This window comes from Strongylocentrotus purpuratus, unplaced genomic scaffold (assembly GCF_000002235.5).
Source record: "Strongylocentrotus purpuratus isolate Spur 01 unplaced genomic scaffold, Spur_5.0 spur5_scaffold_16, whole genome shotgun sequence".
In the NCBI taxonomy this organism is placed as follows: Eukaryota; Metazoa; Echinodermata; class Echinoidea; order Camarodonta; family Strongylocentrotidae; genus Strongylocentrotus; species Strongylocentrotus purpuratus.
Window position 1 is genome coordinate 9,428,324 of NW_022145601.1, and position 20,643 is coordinate 9,448,966.

Consider the following 20,643-nt stretch of genomic DNA (forward strand, 5'->3'; position numbering starts at 1 on the left):
TCCTCTCTCTCTCTTCATTTATCCCCCTCTCCTTTTCTCTTCCTCTCTCACACACACACTTCACTGTCTCTCTCCTTTTCTCTCCCTCTCTCACACACACTTCACTGTCTCTCTCCCTCTTTATCCATACATGTATTTAGGTACTCTGAGAACAGAAATGACAAAGTCAATGAAAAGTTCATAGATATTCAATATATTCAGTAAGTCAGAATAAATAGGACACTTTAAATAATGCTCAAGGATAAAACAATTTGAGGAATGGCATCGATACCTATATTTTGATAAATATTTGTATAGACAATTTATATTTCTAATATGGTTGACGTTCAAACAATGTGAATAAATATGTTGAGTTTCTTAAAATGTCACGATTAAAAAGATACCAACAAACCTACAATAACAAATAAACAGAACAGATTATTTGGATCTTCTTGAATACTCTAAGATGAATTATACGAGGGTACCTGACAATGAAATTGATATCTAGTGCAGGTACAATGGAATCTCCTTATAAAGAGCATTGTTGTATCTGGCCTGAATCTGTGTATTCTATTTTTTTTTTCCTTCAAATCTGATATACCAAGAATTTTTTGGAATCATCAAAATGGTAAGAGACTGACTCAATAATGCCCACATAAATGCATGTATGGGACTACACACAATAAACATGTGGCATTAAAGTTCCAAGTATTTCTTGTCATAAATTTTGATCAGGGCATTTTATCTTCAGGGGACGTTTCTACTGATATTTTCTTCCAGACTGATAAACAGAATGAGAGAGCTCACAAAAATGTCATCTTTTTAAAAATTTCTTTGCAAAATCAAATAACAATTTTAGAGTAAGAAAAGTTATCGATACCGGTAGTAAAAGAACAACAAATCTAAGAATTGTAAAAATTGTATTCGTTGAACACAAATTGGCAAGCCTGAGATTCATCTTGGGAGGTCCTCTCCCATTTAATAAAAATTACAAATTCCTCTTTCGCTTTCGCATAACGAGATATTAAATCACACACGCACCCTAAAAATGATCAATTCATTGCATTAATTAAATACACAACCCCTACATGTATATGGAACAGATCCAACCTTTGTTACCAGTTCATTTGTATGAAAGCAGAAAAGTAAGAGAAATGGAATTGCAAAAGTTTGGACTAAATTGGACCAACAATCATATAAGGCAGTTAAAATTGCTTGAAATATGAGATTACCAAATCTATGTGAATCTCAAATTGGTAATTAGGTCAGTAGATTGTGATATAGTCATGGACAACTCTCCCACAAGTCATGTAACAATAAATATCATTAATTTCTGATTTTCTTCTATTAAGCGCTTCTCCTTTGGGGCAATACTCAAAATATATCACGAACAGTACGTTACAAGACCATCTTGTTCCCACATTTTGAAAAATTGACATTTTAGTAATTTTGTCGGTGTTTTGAACCAAATGGGAAAGTTGTCCTACATCATGTCACAGTGAAATTGCAATTTAAGCCAATTTGAAGAGCCCATATGTATAGTGATTACAACTGGTTAGAGGAACTTGTGGCATGGCCGGCCTGCCATAGTTAAGTCCAACTTAAAGTCGGCCTTAGTCTTTGTGAAACACTCCCCTTGAGCATTGACTTCTCCATGATGATGATGATGAACAGCATTCTGTTTCAAAAAACATTCAAAGGCGCGAGCTCCTCCAATAAAATTAGCATTTAAATGTCTGAAGGAAGATGTGAGTTTTGAGTGAAGCTTTGAAGTGGTCCAGGTTGTCAATTTCACGAATAGATGATGGGAGGGAATTTCACAGGCGAGGAGCAATAGAGGAAAATGATCTAGACTTACGACAGTTATTTGCAGTGAAACCCTTGGATTTCAGTTAAGGGGCACTACTTTTAGATAACGATCCCTTCTTTATCAAATATTTGGATATATCTATGAAAAGAGTTGTGACGGTATCGTAGATTATACTTCCGTCTGGACTCTTAAAGATGCTTGTTGTGTAGTACTTCACACCTTCAATCTTATCAACCACTGTCTCTATGATGATGGTGGAATTAACTGGTAAAGGCCTGCAGGAGAAAAAAAAAGCAAATATCATTTCAATTTAATTTAATGAGATACATGTACACAACATAAACATACCAATAAATAAGATACATGTATGTTCCCAATTGAAGACTTTAAGGATGTTCTGTAGTAATGTTTGTGTGCAACCTGCGCAGGGCCAGTTTATCATGCATTTACTAAGCACAATCCCGCAAAGTCAAGGCATTATGCCTACATAATCAGCTGGCCCTGCATAGCAAAGGTGCGCATGAACATAAAAGATGTTGTATTGCCCTTTAGGTGCCAAAACATGGGTGGGTCGGTCTTTTTTTTTATATAACTTTTTTTTTCACACCTCCTTTAGGCTGATATTTCTCAGTTTTGAATGCTTTAAAAAGAACAAATTCTAAAAAGCGGTAAAAAAAAAAACCTTTTTAAAAAAGCTGGCCGTACATTTCAAGATTTTGAGGTCGGTCACAAAGGGCAAAACAATTTTTTTGTTTTAAAGGCCTAACTGCAGAACGTCCTTACAAAAGCTTTACTCATTCTGTGCAAAACCCACTGGTGATTGACAAGCCTGAAGCGTATTAGACATGTCTTGCCACAGTGAAAGCTGGGCCCTGTTTCATAATATAGTATTAATGACTGCTTTGAGAGAAATGGTTGTTTTTATACGCTCAAGGGAAGGTTAGAATTGTGCTATTACCCGAGGCGTGCCGAGGGCAATAGCCCAATTGTAACCTTCCCGAGAGTGTATAAAAACAACTATTTCTCGAATATTAAAGCAGTCATTAATACTTTTATATGCCAAAAAAAAATAGACTAAATAATAAAAAATAATTTTTTTTTGTCGAAGATGGGATTTGATCTCTTGCGTACAAAAGGTGATGTAACTAAATTCAGCGCCTTAAACCGCTCAGCCATCGCGCTCTGTCACCATATCTAGCAGTTTTCTCTAATATATACATTAAAATGGATAGAAAACGGCTTCGCGTGCTGGATGCTTCGCCGCTGCTCCATTAAACGGGCCCTTCTTTTACTTTTACTTTTGCAATGCATATTGGCACGAACTTAGATCAAGATCTATCGGCAGATGTTGTTTTTTTGTTTTTGGAAGTTTATTTTCGTCTTCATGTCAACAATGCAAGATAAAATTGTCGGTAAAATCGATTGAGATTCAATTGTATTGAAATTACCGACCAATTCTTCGCACACGTACGGTATCCTCGATCGCTCAGACCATTTTTTAACATGTAAACCTATGGGGTAACCATGGAGACTGAACTATTTTCCCGGTAATCATGGTTTTTTTTTTTTTTTTTAGTTGAATATGAAGGAAGTCCCTTCGTTTATTGACCATTTAAAACAACAAAATATACAAAACAACAATACAATAGAAGAATGATATCAAATAACAAAAACAAACAAAAGTAATAATGGTCAGGGTCCCTGAGAAGCAAGACTGCTTGTAGTCGGGACCCTATATACAAGTACATTATAACATTAATATAAATCTAAATGCACACGCATGCATAACAAGCAAGCAAGCACACACACACACACACACACACAAACACACGACAGAATGGAGCAAAGATATAAGAGGAAGGAAAAATACAAGATAAAGAGCTACGAAGAGAGATCAAGATTATTTAAAGAACTGAATAAACGTAACTTACACAATACTTTAAATCTGGATAGTGTTGTGCTATTTGTAATGTTACTACTTAACAAATTCCATTCATACACCCCTGTGAATCTAATTGAATTGCGAACATAATTGAATCTAGAGAAGGGTTTATGTAAATCTTGATGTTGTCTAGTTAAATGGGTGTGGAATTTTGAGTTTGTTTGAAACATGTTAGAAAAAACTTGTTAGAAAAAACTTCTGGAAGGGCGCCTTTATTATATTTATACATAAAAATCCAGGTATTAAATCTTATCAGTTCGAAAAGAGGCATAATTTTATATTTAACAAAAAGTGGCGCGCTTGGAGTCATATAATGAGAGTTGGTCAACAGACGAACTGCTTTCTTTTGTAAAATAAACAATTTTGATAAGTTTGATTTGAAAGTATTGCCCCAAATTATAGTACAATAGTTCAGATGAGGAAGTAATATTGCATAATAAATATTAAATAATATTCTGAGGGGTAAAAAATCCTTAAGTCTATAAAATACACCAATACATTTGAGCAATTTATTACAGACACGATCAATATGTTTTTTCCAATTTAAATTTTCTTGGATGGTTACTCCTAAGAAGTCAATGCAATCTTTTCTTTCAATAGCAATATCATCAATTTTTACAAATTCAATGTCACTTAATACCTTTCTCTTCCTAGGATGGAAAATTACATATTTAGTTTTTTCAAAATTAAGTTGCAATTTATTACATTTGAACCAATTATTTAAAATACACAATTCTGAATTCACAGTGAAAATCAATTGAGATATGTTAGCATGGGGGAACACAACAGCAGTGTCATCCGCAAAGAGAGAAAACTTCAATAATTTTGATGAATTAACAATGTCATTTACATATAAAATAAACAAAAGTGGCCCCAAAACTGAACCCTGAGGGACACCGATATCAATATTCATGAGATTGGATTCGACACCATCGACCACCACATACTGTTTACGACTTAATAAATAACTTTGAAACCATTGAAGCGGTATACCACGAATACCATAGTAATTCAATTTTTTCAAGAGAATGTGGTGATCGATGGTATCAAAAGCCTTGGATAAATCCATAAATACACCACAACAAAAATTACCACTGTTTAATTCTTGTAAAATGTAATCAGTAAGATTCAATATACTAAGTGAAGTACTGAAATCTTTACGAAAACCAAATTGGTCATTAATAAGGATTTTGGATTTATTTAGAACTGTTTTAGCCATGGTTACTGGGAATTTTACAGAAATAGTTAAAGTTTATGAATGCAATTTCGACCAATCAGACGGCTGGATTTCTTAAGTGAGGTATATAAAACTTGATATCAATAACAAGTTACAAGCTACTGTTATAAGCTACTGAAATCATGGCATCTGATTGGCTGAGATCGAATCTATCATAGAAATTTTAGCAATTGGCTCCAGGGGTAGGTCTGAGAAGAAGCAGCACTTTTAAGTTTTAATCATTCAAATTTCAAAGAAATGGAATTTTCTTGAATTTTTCAAAGCACCATCTTGTATGATAATCTCCATGGATACTTGATGATTAATCAAACAATAAAAGCTCTTTGCATAAGAGGTAAGATGCTGTTTTGATTTTCTGTTCATTATTTATTTATTGATATAAGTTTTTCTCAAGGCTTTATTCAAAGATACTTCACATACTTTTTATAGTTGACGCTGAGATTAGCAGTGACGCACTTTATATCAAGTCCGTTAAAGATGAGTACCCCAGCGCATGCATCACCAACTGTAGCAATAGCTCCTCCGTGAACATGCCTATCAAATGAAAAATGAGAAGAAACAAGACTGCCATATATACACTCAAAGACAGATCCACATAGAGGGAAAAGTTGGCCCCCTATTGCAACGAAGATTGAAAGTTGCCACCTGTTACACTAGCCAGAGATCATACCTTTGAATATCCCCCCTCACAATATTAAGCAATATAAACATATTTAAAATACAGAGATGATTACAAAATCCATTACAAACATTGGGGGGGGGGGGGGGGAAAGGGGGAGGAATCTGCCCGTTTCCAGCTGTTACACCAAACATATTTAAAGGTAAAGACCAGTTTTGGAAACGCCCCCTCTCAAAAAATTAAATGGAAGCTCTTATTACCAATCATGTGAAAGAATATGTTTTGACTAATACGTGATCATACTAATTTTGCTGAGAAACCGCCTACTAATTGACATATTTTGTACATTATTTGATCTATTTGGACCTGATGGATATAACGCACGTGTCGCGAACGTGACGCGTACTCTCATATACATCTTTCTGTGTACAGTGCTTGTAACTTTACCAAGACTGGGCCAAATTTATTATCATTTTGATTATTCCAGAACCTTGCAGTATACACCAATACTTATATGCTAGATGATCAATCTTTTCTGATCGATTCCACAATGTTTCTTTCACAATGCAATCGCATGACCATTACTGGTCTTTATCTTTAACCAGGCCTTCTTAATAGGGTTAAAGATAAAGACCAGTAATGATCATGCGATTGCATTGTGAAAGAAACTTTGTGGAATCGATCAGAAAAGGTTGATCAGCATATAAGTATTGGTGTGTACTGCAAGGTTCTGGAATCATCAAAATGATAATGTAAAGGGTACATGAGCATTTGTCTACATCAATAACCCAATTCTTGTAATGGCCAAAATTAAACTGATTGAATCTTTGCGCAGCACAAAACGTACAAGCCTTCGGTACAAGGGTCTGAAAATCAGACTATTACTAAAATTATTGTAATTACTCAAGTCGTTCGACAATTATAATGGTCATTATTTTCCCACTTAAAGACATTTTCAAGCACTTATGTTTTGAGGGAAGTTCTAAATTAGTATTATCTTTCAAATGCTGTAGGAATTTAACCTTTTCATTGTTTTGGCCTGCAAATGGGACTTAGTACCTATGGGATTGGGTATCTTTGTCTCAGATTCTAAAACAAAATCCTGGATTTAGCTCATAATGCAATCATAATTGTAAACCTTTAGGTCAGTCAGGAATCCAATGAATTTTACAAGCCTATCGCCTGTCTGATTATTAAGATATTTATGATTGGAATTCAAAATTTCAAAAACCTTTCTCACAACGTTTTTTATAACACTTCAGTCTACTGGGGAAAATGAGTATGGTATGAGGCACTTCATGATCATTTTGAAGCGCAATTTTAGTGTAGGGCTTCAATATTACACCATATCACAGACACTGATAAGTTAGGGCCATGCATCTCAGATTTGTAAGACAGTGTTAAACAATACCTTTAAAGGATTATTCAACTATATCTATATTGGTGTTAAAAGGCCGGGTTGTCATGGTGATAATTAGGACTGGAAATTGATAAGTTTGCAAAGCCAATGGTGTGACACGAAGCAATCCTTCCCTCAATCGGCACTTCATGCATTCTGCAAAAATGCATGTGTGGCAAATGAACACCAGGTACCCGTTTCACAAAGCTTTTTTTCAATGACCAATGACAAAAATCAGTGACAAATCTGCTGACAACCAATCAGAAGCAAGGATTTCAGTAGCTTATAACAAAAACTGTCATTTGTCACTGATGACAAGTTTTGTGAAACGCCCCCCAGTACATGCAAAGAGGGTAAGAAAGCAATTGAAGGTAAAGACCAGTATTGGAAACGCCCGATTTTCAAAAAATGAAATGCAAGCTCTTATTACCAATCATGTGAAAGAATATTTCTTATCATTTTGATGATTCCAGAACCTTGCAGTACATCTATGCTAGATGATCAACCTTTTCTGATCGATTTCACAATGTTTCTGTCGCAATGCAATCGCATGACCAGAACTGGTCTTTAGCTTTAAAGGGAAAGTCCACCCCCAAAATAAGTTTGTTTCGATAGAGGCAGAATAATAAGAAAATCAGGTGAGTGAAAGTTTGAGCAAATTCTGAATGAAAATAAGAAAGTTATGAATTATTGAAGTTGTGATCAATCAAATACAAATTGGCAACTCTGTGACTTATTATACGAGCTCTCCTTCATTTGCTTTGTGCATAATATTCCATAAAATCATGTTTTCTTCGTTATTGATGACGGAATATATATTTGTTCCTTGCAGGGGGAGTATAGAAACATATTTGCAATTATTATATTTAGGGTGCATGTATGGTTGAAATTTTTATCGAGGAAAAATGAAAATTTTAGATTTTTTTAGTACTGAGCAAATGGAAGTTGAGCTCGCATGATACGTCATAGAGTTGCCAATTTGTGTTTGATTGATCACAACTTCAAAAATCCTAACTTCCTTATTTTTAATCGGAATTTGCTCAAACTTTCACTGACTTGTTTCTCTCATTTTTCTACTCCTATTAAAACTAACTTAATTTCAGGGTGGACTTTCCCTTTAAAGTGTTGACCAAACTAACCCTGGAGGTCCCTGGACCTTCTCTCCAAACTGCACTATAGTTATGCTCTTCTTCTCCTCCTCGTTGAAGAACATGACGTACTCGAACGTCGCACCGACTTCTGGGTGATTCAGCGTGAAGCCCGTCACGTTCCTCTCTCTGTCCACCGAATTCAGCATCTCAGTCCATCCCTTAGAACACTGGAGGAGCTGGGCTTGGTACTCCTTGTAGAGCTCCCTTGTCCTCGGAGTCCAGCCAGGAAGGTCTCGTTCAGACGTACTCTTTGGATTAATTGCCTGTGCACAAAGGGATCTCTGTACCACGGCAAACAATTTGGTTTTAAAGTTTAAACGATAACAATTTCTTAATAAAAATCAAACAGAGAGCTGTATTATAATTTTGATTTCTTTGTGTCATGGAGCCATGGAGAGAAAATGGTGAAAATAGCACAATGTTTTTCTTGTTATAAAACAGGAGCATTATACCTTCATAGTATATACAGTCATGTACTTCAAGTCTATATACTCTCACAAAAATAGTTTTGGCAAATAAAACCTTACTTAGCTCTCTTTCAATTCTTAAACTTCCTTCCTCATCTTCTTGTTCTTTCCCTCCTCTTCTTTTTTATTTCTTCTATTCTTTTTTATTTCTTCTCTTCTTCTCTTCTTCTTCTTCTCCTCCTTTTTCTTCCCCCTCTTCTTCTTTATATGAGAAGCATGGTTCATTAAATTTACCTTTAAAATCAGCTGCGAAGGCACAAAATTGTCTCCAACGAGGACCAAAGAAAACATTTTGTGGAGTTTGTTCCTGTATGTTGCAGCTCCCAGCGCCAGCCCGCCACTGAGACACAGCCCCGCCATCATCAGAGCACTGTTCGATTTTCCCATTGAAGATGTACGTGCACTCCTGCTCAGAATCCTAAATAGGGAGGATGTTTGGTTGGAATGCCGTTCATGGCGTACCAACTGCTGTAAGAATGTGTTGCACAGCAGTCTTGAAGACATTGCGAATTGTCCTGAGTCAGAAGTTGAGAAAGTAACTGCTGATCACTTCTCTGATAAATGACAATTACAGTAGCTCTGCCTCTGCTTGAAGTGTCTGTTTCTGCTGAACTGGAGAACAAAAATGAAATCAAATTAGCAATCAGCATTTAAAAGGATTTAACAAAATCTGCTTTAAAGCCCAAGTCCACTCCAAAAATAATATACTTTTAATACTAATAATAGATGCAAAAAAACAAGAGATACAGAGCCAAACAAAATTATTAAAATCGAATTACTAATAAGGAATTTATGATTATTTTTTTAAAGAATGAAAAACTATGGAATTTAGAAAATCACTGCACAACTTTCTGATTTGGTCATCAGTTTGTGACGTCGTTGCCTCACTATTTATCAATTGCTTCGTTATATTTTTATCCCAGTAAATTTCCCTTTTTATCACGAAAAAATTTGATTTTCCCATTTTGCCCAGGTTATATGCCATCACAGACTCATAATTGAGTTGCCAATTTGTCTTGTGATTTTCAAGTTTTTCATGCCATTACAAATTTACCACTTTCAGTTATCCGATTTCGCTGAAACTTTTTGGTTGGTTTTTCTGATTTTTGTACTCTAGCTAATATTGTTCTATTGAAAGTAAATTATTTTTGAAGTGAACTTGCCTTTTATGTTTAAGTCATTGCTTGTAGTCTAATCATTCTAATAAATAAAAAGAAAAGAAAACCTACTGCTTCACTAAATGAAACTAAATAAAGAATGAAAATGTCTTGGATGCTTTACGTAATTATGATCAGTAGTAATTCTGAATCCTCAGTCCTAGCTGTGCTGTGCCTGTGCGGGAACCTGAATTTGGAAGAAATCACAATACCGGTACACAAAACAGTGTCATTTGAGGTTAAAAAAAGTCCTCAATTATAGAGTCCAACAAACAGATTTTTCTGTCCTTTATTAGGTAGACCTCTATACATGTAACCAAGAAAGAGCTTTATCTGCAGATACGATGTAGATCTAATGATTAGACTGCTACTGACTGCTAGTGTAAGGCCTACCTGAATTGAAGTCAAGAGGCGAAAATTCTGGCAACATATCTAGATAGATTGATCCGACTATGGCAAAAATGTCAATGACTGGCAATTTTCATTCTATTTGTAGCCACATGATTTCACTATTCACTCTTGCGAATTGCATGTGTACTACCGTACCGGTACGCGGTGCGTATAGCTGTAGTATAGCCTAGCTAAGCCTGGATTTTACGGAGTGAACTTTGCACACCGGCGATATACCCGCAAATAGACAAAGGAATGAAACGTTTCTAAAAAATGATGTACGCTCAACGCCCACATGGACCGGAACGGAGCTTACCTCAGTGACTAAAGTCAGTGCTTGCTGCTGGATCTTGAATTCGAATGGAGTGCTCCTTCGGCCTTCCGAATTCCGCTATATGGGCGGAGAAAACTATACGGTACGTCTAGCGTATTGTGCCTTACTACTGCGGCACGGTCACGGCGGACGCAGCAGCAGGCTGCTGTGTGATGAAAAGCTCCGGTGAAAAGCTAGCTGAAGATGATTAGAAAATCTCTGGTCTTTCGGCTGTGCGCAGACGGTATGGCCGTACTTTGTCTAATGTTACAAATAATTCATCTACACGATCATGAATAGCTAGCTAAATAGCTTTTAGTTTATCAGCTTTTATGCACCGACGATTCCAAGAAAGTCGAGATATCTGCAGATGTTGCGCGCGCTCTAGATCCTTTATTCTTTTTGTACGTTCGTCTCCAACGTTGCCACTAGCACTGCACTCTCAGTGCATGCAGCGCAGCTAGCTAGCTTATCATGCTTATGAAGTTATGCTGCGCTTTTATTTGACCATCTTCTTAAACTCCCTTGAGGAGAATGTGTTCTATGTGTTTATATACAAATAAGATGAAATATAGACCCTATACATGTCCACGAAAAACTACATTCTGTACTTTATGTAGGTCTTAAGGTCTTAACCATTTAAATTTGCGTTGTCCAGGGAAGCGTAATTTCCTATACATGTCAATTGGCCAACATAATAATGTGTTAATTCCTATTCGTGGAGACTAGGATAGGGAATTCCCCGAACGTCCCATCGTTTACGCCCGGCGTTTACGTAATTGTTATGAAACCTTGATGCTGACAATGGTGCTCATGTTGTGTGGTAAACAATGTTATGACCTGCAACCCAAAGGTTATTGACGTGTATATTTAGTGTTTGTTTTTTGTGTGAATGAACGTGCATGTGTGTGTTTTGCATTTGTTATTAACGCTTTAAAGTATTTATACACCTTTTGTTATAATTTGTGCACTTTTCCGGGGGGGGGGGGCGATATCCTCCCTAAAGAAATTGAGGGGGAACGTGCCCGGGCCCCTCCCCCGGATCGCCGCCATAGACATACGTGTATTTTCAAAATACATGTAGGCCTACTTCTTTTTTCTTCCTAAAATAAGTCATTTTTAGTGATATGGGCCAACAAATATCCCTCCTTACTAATTAACTTAAAATCTTAGACGTATAATTGAGTCTCGTTAAATTAGTTTGCCTCTTCTGGATCCACCACTGGAGTGCATGATGCATGTGCCATATGTATAGGGGTTGGGGGGGTTGGGCGGGGGACAGTTAACACGTTTTCTGTATTGCCTATTTCCTTTTTATTTCTTTAATACCGTTTAAATTCATTGCATTGTACTGTTTGTATATAATTTTTATTTTGATTTTTTATATCGTAGCTTTGGAACCCTCTTAAAACCAGCAATATTATGTTGTTCATTGATTGCTGAGCAGAGCTATCAATTCGTATGTATTTTATATAAGCTTTCTTTATATGTTTCATGTTTTTGTTTTTATTATACCTTACGGTGAACAAATACTATTTCTACTACTCTATACTACTACTACTACTATACTATATATGAGGCAACAAAAAGTCCTAGAAAATTGCTAATTATTTTAAAAATCATCTATGAACAGTAAATACGGTTATACATCTTATGAAAGAGTATTTATCCCAAATCATTTGGTATCATTTGTGTGCGGTATGTGTTCACGCTTAGATGAACAGGAGACATTGTTTAAGCAAAAAACGACTTGCGCCAAAGTATACATAATTATGTGATGTTTGAAATCTAACAATGGGGATTTGGGTACTATAATTCGGTCTTTGCGGATCCAAATAACATCAGTAACAAAATTAATCATGCCACATACATATCAAATATCAAAGTGTGTGTGTGACTTTGTTTCTGCAAAAAGCAAATGCAAAGCATCTCATTTGATATGTTTCCATTCTCTCAGGCTTTATTGATACTTTTTTGCGCAAGTCGATTTTTGCACTCTCGCAAGACAATGCCTCTCTTGTTCATCCAAGCGTGAACACAATCACATACCAAACACACATTAACCAAACGATTCGGGATATAACACTCTTTCAAAACATTTGTGATAACCTTTCGTTCATTGCTGACTTTTTAAATTGATGACATTTTCAGTGTGTAAACTTTTTTTTTTTTACTCACACCGTCACACGACCGCTATACAAGTTCAATGTCAACAGACGCAGGCTAGGCGCCTGTCCAATCATGTTGGGCCCGTATTCAATAACTTTTCACGCTCTTTATTTATAGCGCTTGATCGTCCAGCCTCAAAATATCCGACTAATTGTGATCTGAAATTGCAATCTCCGATCAATACACATGCCACGTGTTAGCTCCGAATTCATCTATATAGGCTGCATCGAGACTGCGTGCCGTGTAATATCCGAATAAAACAATCGTAATATCATGGAAGTATGTAATTCTGCATTGGAGATTAAGTGAACAGCAGGTGTAACAACCGTGTAAAATGAGAGGAAAATGGCGTCCATTATTCGGACTCGTTCGTTCGTTCTCCTGCTCTCAAGTGCGGCCCTGTTAATAATATATCTTGCTTTCGAACGATATTTTTGGAGAGTGGCACCAGTGGTCTCGGCGTTATCGGGAGGAGCCGCCGGAGTCGGGTTTCAGCCTTCACGGAACCCGCGTCGACCACCACATATCGTGTTCATATTGGCAGACGATTACGGTTTCAATGACATCGGCTACAGGAATCCAGCAATGAGGACTCCAAACCTAGACTATCTCGCTGCTGAGGGGATCAAGTTGGATAATTACTATGTTCAACCAATATGTACTCCGTCACGGGCACAGCTGATGAGCGGAAAATATCAGGTCATTATTTTATTTTATATAATTTTTATATAATGTATATCCGATTAAGTTTTTTAAAAGTCTTAAAATGTACGTACCGCTAAAACTGTTGGAGTTAAGACAGGAAACATGATCTCTGATTCATTGGGGGGGGGGGGGGGGGGGAGGGGTTATAATTATAGCTATATAGGGTTTCAATTATAGCAAAAGGCGATCAAGCTATATATACGTGCATTTGAGTTGAAAACAGAGTAGACTAAATAAAATACTTTTTTATGTGGCACCTTAACTCAGTATGCCTTTCTGGGTGCCGAAGACAGCTTGACGGATTGCATCAATAGTACTTTTTCCTCGGGAAGAGGTGTTTTATTAATTTTCTTTTTGTTTGTTTAAATGTTAAGGACCTTCATAACCCCTCCCCCCCCCCCCCCGGGGGGGGGGGGCGGGGTCACAAGTTTTATTGAGACATAATATGGGGATGTGCCGCTCTAATGCCATGGGTCCCATTTTTTTAACAAATAATATCATTAAACTTCATGGGTCCGTTTTCCAAAATTTCCAAAATTGTCGGGTGTTTGCATGGCGAACACTCGACAATAATAATTATTGTGGAAAATGGCCTATATTTCGAGAAAAATCTGCCAAATGATCAATTTAAAAGGGAAGGGGTTTCGAGGATTGAGCGGTACATCCCGTCCAAACAAATCTGAGTACCACCCCCCTCCCCCCGGCATAAACCAGGTAGTTTCTTTCTTTGTGTGTTTGTTAATTTTGCTTTTATACAACTCTTAGATGGCAGTCGTATTTTCTGTCTGATGTACATGACTGTTGTGATGATAGAAATCCAAGTTAGAAATGAACTAAGGTCAAATACAAGTTACTCTTTCAATACTTTATTATCAAAAGTAAAATAAATTGATTGGAGATGGAGATGACCATTGGCTTATATACACTTTTTCAAAAATTCCTCTTTTTAAGCATACCGTATAGTACACAAAATTATTTGTTTTTAAAGTGCCCCTTTCTATAGAGCGCCTATAAAGTTGTGTTATCATTTCTTCCCCGCTTGTCAGAAAATGTTTCTGAAATGTGCCCCCCGCCCCCTTAACAGAACCCTGAACCTGCCCCTGCTTCTATCAAACATGATTATCATCTCACTGAAGAGTTTCACCTGATTGGCGTTGTAACTTTCGGAAGCAAAATTTTACAGAAACACCTAACTTTTAAACCGTTGAAGAAAGAACTATAATGATAATTTGCTATGCAATACACCGGTTTACTAATATTATATTCAGATGTTATTGATATACTTTTTCAAACAAATGTTGTTTCTGACAACCTAAACGCTTGCCCGAGGATTGCCCGGAATAGCAACAAGGAATGTATGCAGATTGGATTCCAAGTATTGTAGTTTATTCATTAATTACGGGGGTAATGGAATAACTCATCACTATAGGCCCCCATGCAGGAAAGAAACATCCATAAATGTGAATATTATGTCAGTAATTAAACCGGTCTATTTTACATCAACACAGATTCATACGGGGCTCCAGCATTCCATTATTTGGCCTCCTCAACCCAACTGTTTACCCCTCGACCTTCCGACCCTCCCCCAGAAGCTGAAGGAAGCTGGCTACGCCACTCACATGGCAGGGAAGTGGCATCTTGGCTTCTACAAGAAAGAGTGCTGGCCGACGAACAGAGGCTTCGACTCATTTCTCGGTATAAAAATAGATCGAAAAGAATACGATTATAGGTTATATACCCTGATTTTGTAATAAGGCCTTTAAGAAAAAAGATGTATTACCCTTTATGTGCCAAAACATGGGTCGGTCGGTCGGTCGTTTTTTTTTTTTTTTTTTCCCCTCTTTGGGCTGATACTTCTAAGCTTTGAATGCATTAGTACATTTTTTTCTTCTAAAAAACAGTTTTGAAAAAAAAACGGTTTTTTTAAAAAGCCGACCGTAGATTTCAAGATTTTTGGGTCGGTCGCAAAGGGCAATACAACATATATTTTGTTAAGGCCTAATGTATATACACACATTATAGGCCGATTATGTCCGATATTAGGTCCACGTATTATTATAGGCCCTCTATAGATAAAAGACCCTCCTGAGGCATCCTTTTTTTTTGGTCATTTTGGTGATTACAACTTTTCAAAAAATAAATCGGGTCCCACCGGTTAGAGCTGAGGATTGAAATGGGTGTAACAAAATGTTGCAAAATTGTTTTGGAGTTTCTGATAGTGTAACTCTATTATAAAATAAGTATGTATTAAAAGGGAGCTGTTGCTGAGCTATATAACGCCATGAGCGTCCCTGGACGACGTGTGCGCTCTTTAAGTTTACACTTTTATTATTATTATTATTAAACAGCTTTCTCATTTGTTCTCCAATTTCATTCACAATTTCATATGTCCACCCTTTTTCTGCTTTGCTGTATATAGAGTAGTTTGCTATCAAGTTGTGTTTCCTTTCAATTCACGACAGTTAAGATTGAAGTAAGCTCTATTTACAACATGACTTAGCGTGTGTCCATTAAAATGTAAATATTAATGTTGTTACCTTTTTGGTTTCCTGTCAGGTATATTGCTAGGAAAGGGGGATCATTTCCTGCACACGGAAGAGGGTGGTGGTGGACCCTACCCTTCAACATGGCCGTGGGAGGGGCTCGATTTCAGGGATGGTCTACAATCAACGAATGCATATTCAGGGATCTACTCGACACATGTTATTGCAGAGCGGGTAGAAAATATCATTGAAAAACATGACAAGGACAAGGTAATAATTGTAGGGGTAAATACAGGATTTATACATTTCAGAGGGGGTTTGGCACAATGCTCCAAAATTACATAAAAACGGGCGTTTTTGTGTGTACTCAAAATATGCCAATCGGGTTTCAAAAAGGGGGAGAACACGGGCTAGCTCCTCTGCAATTGGTTATATGATGTGATGATAATAGAATCTGTTAACGTGCCAATAAAACGTGCAAATTAATAGAGGTTTTATTTCAAAAAAAATAAACAAAAGTTACACAATCATAGTAGAAGAGAGGAGTGGTGGCTGAAGGAAAAAGCGGGGTAAGATCGCGCTGCACACTACATTTTTGCCTGTGCCGAAAGAAAAGAGTCACTTTGTTTCACATGAATCATTCCGCATAATAGGTTTTATAATTTAAATTTTCTATATATAAAACTTATTTCTAATGCTTTTTTTATCACGGTTTACTTGTCTACGATACAGCCTCTGTTCTTGTACGTATCGTTTCAAGCCGTACATACCCCACTGCAAGTTCCAGAAAGCTACCTCCAGCCATTCGAGTCTTCAATCCAGGATGAAAAGAGACGAATCTATGCGGGAATGACATACTGTATGGATGAAGCAGTAGGCAACATCACAAAGAAGCTGAAGAAGCAAGGGCTGTGGGACGATACCGTATTGGTATTTTCATCTGGTAAGTCTCTCCGGCGAATGAGCTGCCTGCGTGGCTATATTAGGTATGGTGGTCATTTCTAAGGAACTTCTCTCGCTATTGAAGGACATCCATCATCCTCTTGTAATGGATGAGTCTTGCCTTCATACCGATATCTTGCAATGCACCCGTGTTTTAATGACAATAATAATAATGGTGGCTTCCTATATAGCGCACATGTCCGTCACGTTGTGACGCTCCTGGCGCTGCCCCGTGTTTTGAGTCTTATAGCAATGTCTTTTCAACTGTGTTCTTTTCCGCACAGGACTCCACTTCTCCTTGGTTTCATCTTCCTTCGGGAATTCCACAAGGCAGTGTCTTTGGTCCCAAACTATTCCCTTTCATTTTTTCGAAAATCTCTGTGTAGATGAACTATTGCTATTTTTAAAAGTAGTACATGACTGTATAGGCCTATCTTTTTCTTTTCCTCTCAGACAATGGTGGCAACATCGATCAGGGTGCCAGCAACTGGCCCCTACGCGGGTCCAAGACCACCTTATGGGAAGGAGGTGTCCGCGCTGTAGGCTTTGTGACCAGTCCACTCCTTTCTGAGAGAATGAAAGGTACAGTCAGTCGAGAATTGATCGACATAAGCGACTGGTACCCAACTCTAATAGAGGGTGTCGCTGGATGGACGCTGAGCGGTACAAAACTAGATGGATACAACATCTGGGAAACCTTAAGGTGAAAAAACTTTAGCCGTTCATAATGTTGACCTTAATTGAACAAATTAAGTTGTTCTTAACTCGAAATGGCAATATAAGATTTGATGGCTATATCAACGGGAAAAACACGCTCATTCAGACATGAACAATTGCGTTTACGAAATGAAAGGCTTTGGAATGAGCGGTCTCCTGTTTTCACGATAAAGCTATTTAAACATTGATCGTAGTTAATATTATGTATCCTATCCCAAATTTACTCCAAGTTCCTAGTACTTGTAACATTGATTAGCGCTGAACGGAGATGTAAAGCGGTTTCAAGCACACTTCCCGCTCTCGCCCCTGACGAATGAAGAGAACATGAGAAGAAGATGAATCAAGACCCCGTCCATTACACTTTTTCAACGTTTGTTCACCAATATAGGCCTAGAGTAAGACGTTTGCTCCAGGAACCAATGTTTACGCCACTGGTCGTATTTCACTCTCGTTTTATATGGTAACGCTGCACACACTTTATTGTTCCGATTCAAAATGGCTGCCATCAGCAGTAGATCGCATAAAACATAATATTTTATTTATGATGTCGATTTTGGCTTCATTATGTTCTCTCTACACCAATCTACAGAAGTGGAAAACCTTCTGCAAGGGTTGAACTGCTGCATAACATCGACCCTCTCATCACCCCTCCCTCGACATGGCCCAATGATTCTATCGCAGCGGCTCATAACTCTTTCTCTACTAGGACGTATGCTGCACTGCGATACAAGGATTGGAAAATCGTCACCGGATATCAAAGTAAATTCATTTATTTATTTATATATTTTGTTAAACAATCTGTTCAAGGTTGTGTGCATTGCAGTCGTGTAACGTAAAATAAATACAGAAAATATGCTTAAGTACCAAATGAATATAATAATGAATTGGTACTTAATCTTTATCATTCCATTAGTATCCTGATATCAGGGCAAAATTTGATAGACTTCCACGGTGCGTTATAGTGCTTGGGGCGCATAAAACCAAGGGTATAATATACCAACACCAACATGATTTTTGTTACACAAGGCCGCATACTTGTATTCTCTATTTCCGTTGGCAGATTTTCCCTTCGACATCCTACTTTGCCTTTACCAATTACCTCTGCCCCCTCCCCCTCCTCCCGAGTCCCCCCCCCCCCCTCCCCCAACAAAAATGCAATACCATTACCATTTATCACACGTTCCAACTGAATTATTTCATGGTTTGTATTTAGATCAAAACTTTGACTTCAATAAATTTTGCTAATATTTTCTCTCATTTCAGGTATCAATAATGGATGGTACTCGCCAGCAGAATCCAGCGAGCAGTCAGTCGCCTCTGAGATCCTGCCGGGGAAATCCGTCTGGTTGTTTAACATCACGCGCGATCCCAGGGAGTTCCACGATCTGTCGAACCAAGAACCTGCGATAGTGAACTTTCTTCTGGAGAGGTTGGAGTCTTACCAGTCTGGCGCTAGCCCGGTCCTCTACCCCGATATAGACACAAAGGCGAACCCAGCCGGACACGGCGGCATTTGGGACAGTTGGGAATAAATTCCATATAGCTAAAATAATAATAATGGTGGCTTCTTATATAGCGCACATGTCCGTCACGTTGTGACGCTCCTGGCGCTGCCCCGATTATTACCCTGGCTTTAGCAAGGCAGCGACTACGGCGCTCTAGCATTTCAAGGAATCAATTCCTGCCAGGTACCCATTTACATCACCTGGGTTGAGTGTGGCAAATGTAGATCAATGGCTTGCCAAAAGACATTAGTGCCGCGGCGGGACTCGAACCGCGAACCTCAAGACTAGTCCGTCGATGTATCCACTCGACCACGACACCTATCGAGTGGAAATCTAATCCACATGGGATTCTGTCTTTCCGCGAAACACTGCATGATTATATATATATATATATATTGGGGGGGGGGGGGGGGGGGGGGGGGGGGTAAGCGGACAACTTTTTTTTTTTTTTTGGTCTCGAAATTTGAAAATTTGAAAAAAAAATTCGTTGGGGGGGGGGGGAGGGGTTAGGTCACTTTACGTTAGCCGTGGGCATAACTTTTTTTTTTTTTTTTTATTTAAAAAAAAAAAGGGGGGGGGGGTCTTAGTTTTTTTAGGGGGGTTTACACACATAAAAATACGAAAGGGGGGGGTTTGAACCCCCCCCCCCCCCCGCGTACGCCCCTGCTCCAGGCGCATAGCTAGGATTTTATTTTAGGGGGCGGTATTATCACTTGCAGAGCGGGTGAAGCACGCTTTTAGCTAGGGGGTGGGTGGAGGGAGGAGGAAAGCGCGAAAGCTTTGCCGTTTCATTAAAGGGGCATGTTCCCCTTATTCCAGAGGGCGTTCAAAATACGTACGCGCTGGCGGACGGTGCTATAGCTGCCTATTGACTTGAACAGAATACGACTCTTACGCAGATGGCATGTTCCGATATAACTACACTGACGGGAACGTGCCCCTTTAAACTCTAGTGAAAGAAGGAGATTCGTTGTAGGCCTACCGTTCTCGACTCTTAATCCTTGTCTGAATTCAGTCCCCCCCCCCCTTCTGCGCGAAGCGCGGAACCTTTGACGTTTCATTAAACTATTAGAGAAAGAATTAAGACGATTCGTTGTACCGTTCTCGACTCTTAATCCTTGTCTGAATTTTCAAAAATACTTCTTTGTCTGCTCCTTTTTCTTCCTACGTGCAATTACTTTTTCTTTTCTTTTTTTTTCTCTCTCTCTCTCTCTCTCTCTCTCCCTCCCTCCCCCCTTTTTTGGGGGGGGGGGCGACCCCTCCCCCCCCCCCTCACTGTCTACGCGCATGCGTCACTCAACATATCATATCAAGGTTTCCATGGAAGTAACATTCTGAGTCATATTCAACGGGGCCCAGGACGTCCTGAATCATGCAGTTTATAGAAATAATAACATAAATTAAATCCATTCAAGATTTTCGAGGGCTAGAGAGAACGATAGAGAGCGAGAGGAATGGGAAGAAAATATTAAAGAAAGAAAGAGAGAGAGGATCGAGAGAAAGTCATTCTCACTCTTCTTATTTCACGCAAACAAAATCAGCTTTGAAACCGCTTATAAAATTATGTGTTCATCCGATAATACAATCGTTTGTGTGTTTCGTTATTTCATTTGTGTATTGGGTTTTTATTTTTTATATAAGTTACAGACAGCATCGGC

General features: G+C 38.1%; 2 protein-coding genes across 9 annotated transcripts; one reads left to right on the forward strand and one right to left on the reverse strand.

The window, feature by feature from the left end:
* Nucleotides 1–1,665: 1,665 nt before the first annotated feature.
* LOC753049 (acyl-coenzyme A thioesterase THEM4) lies at nt 1,666–10,530 on the reverse strand. 7 transcript variants are annotated; one of them, XM_030986738.1, is made up of 6 exons: nt 10,468–10,530; nt 9,886–9,948; nt 8,839–9,211; nt 8,126–8,418; nt 5,389–5,502; nt 1,666–2,064 (listed from the first exon to the last, which is right to left on the reverse strand). In XM_030986738.1, exons 3-6 carry the CDS (start codon nt 9,106–9,108, stop codon nt 1,872–1,874), a joined length of 870 nt encoding a protein of 289 aa, XP_030842598.1. In that variant the 5' UTR covers nt 9,109–9,211; nt 9,886–9,948; nt 10,468–10,530; the 3' UTR covers nt 1,666–1,871. The 7 variants fall into 7 exon arrangements, with proteins under 7 accessions (XP_030842598.1, XP_011677547.2, XP_011677549.2 ...); XM_011679245.2 differs by having other exon boundaries at nt 8,839–9,216; XM_011679247.2 differs by lacking the exon at nt 10,468–10,530 and adding an exon at nt 10,155–10,320 and having other exon boundaries at nt 8,839–9,216.
* Nucleotides 10,529–19,085, forward strand: LOC586205 (arylsulfatase B). 2 transcript variants are annotated; one of them, XM_011679249.2, is made up of 8 exons: nt 10,529–10,567; nt 12,751–13,332; nt 14,847–15,033; nt 15,895–16,091; nt 16,554–16,764; nt 17,217–17,466; nt 18,070–18,239; nt 18,744–19,085. In XM_011679249.2, the coding sequence occupies exons 2-8, from the start codon at nt 12,979–12,981 to the stop codon at nt 19,010–19,012; spliced, it is 1,638 nt and encodes a 545-aa protein (XP_011677551.2). In that variant the 5' UTR covers nt 10,529–10,567; nt 12,751–12,978; the 3' UTR covers nt 19,013–19,085. The 2 variants fall into 2 exon arrangements, with proteins under 2 accessions (XP_011677551.2, XP_791089.2); XM_785996.4 differs by having other exon boundaries at nt 10,552–10,708.
* The last annotated feature ends 1,558 nt before the right edge of the window (nt 19,086–20,643 follow it).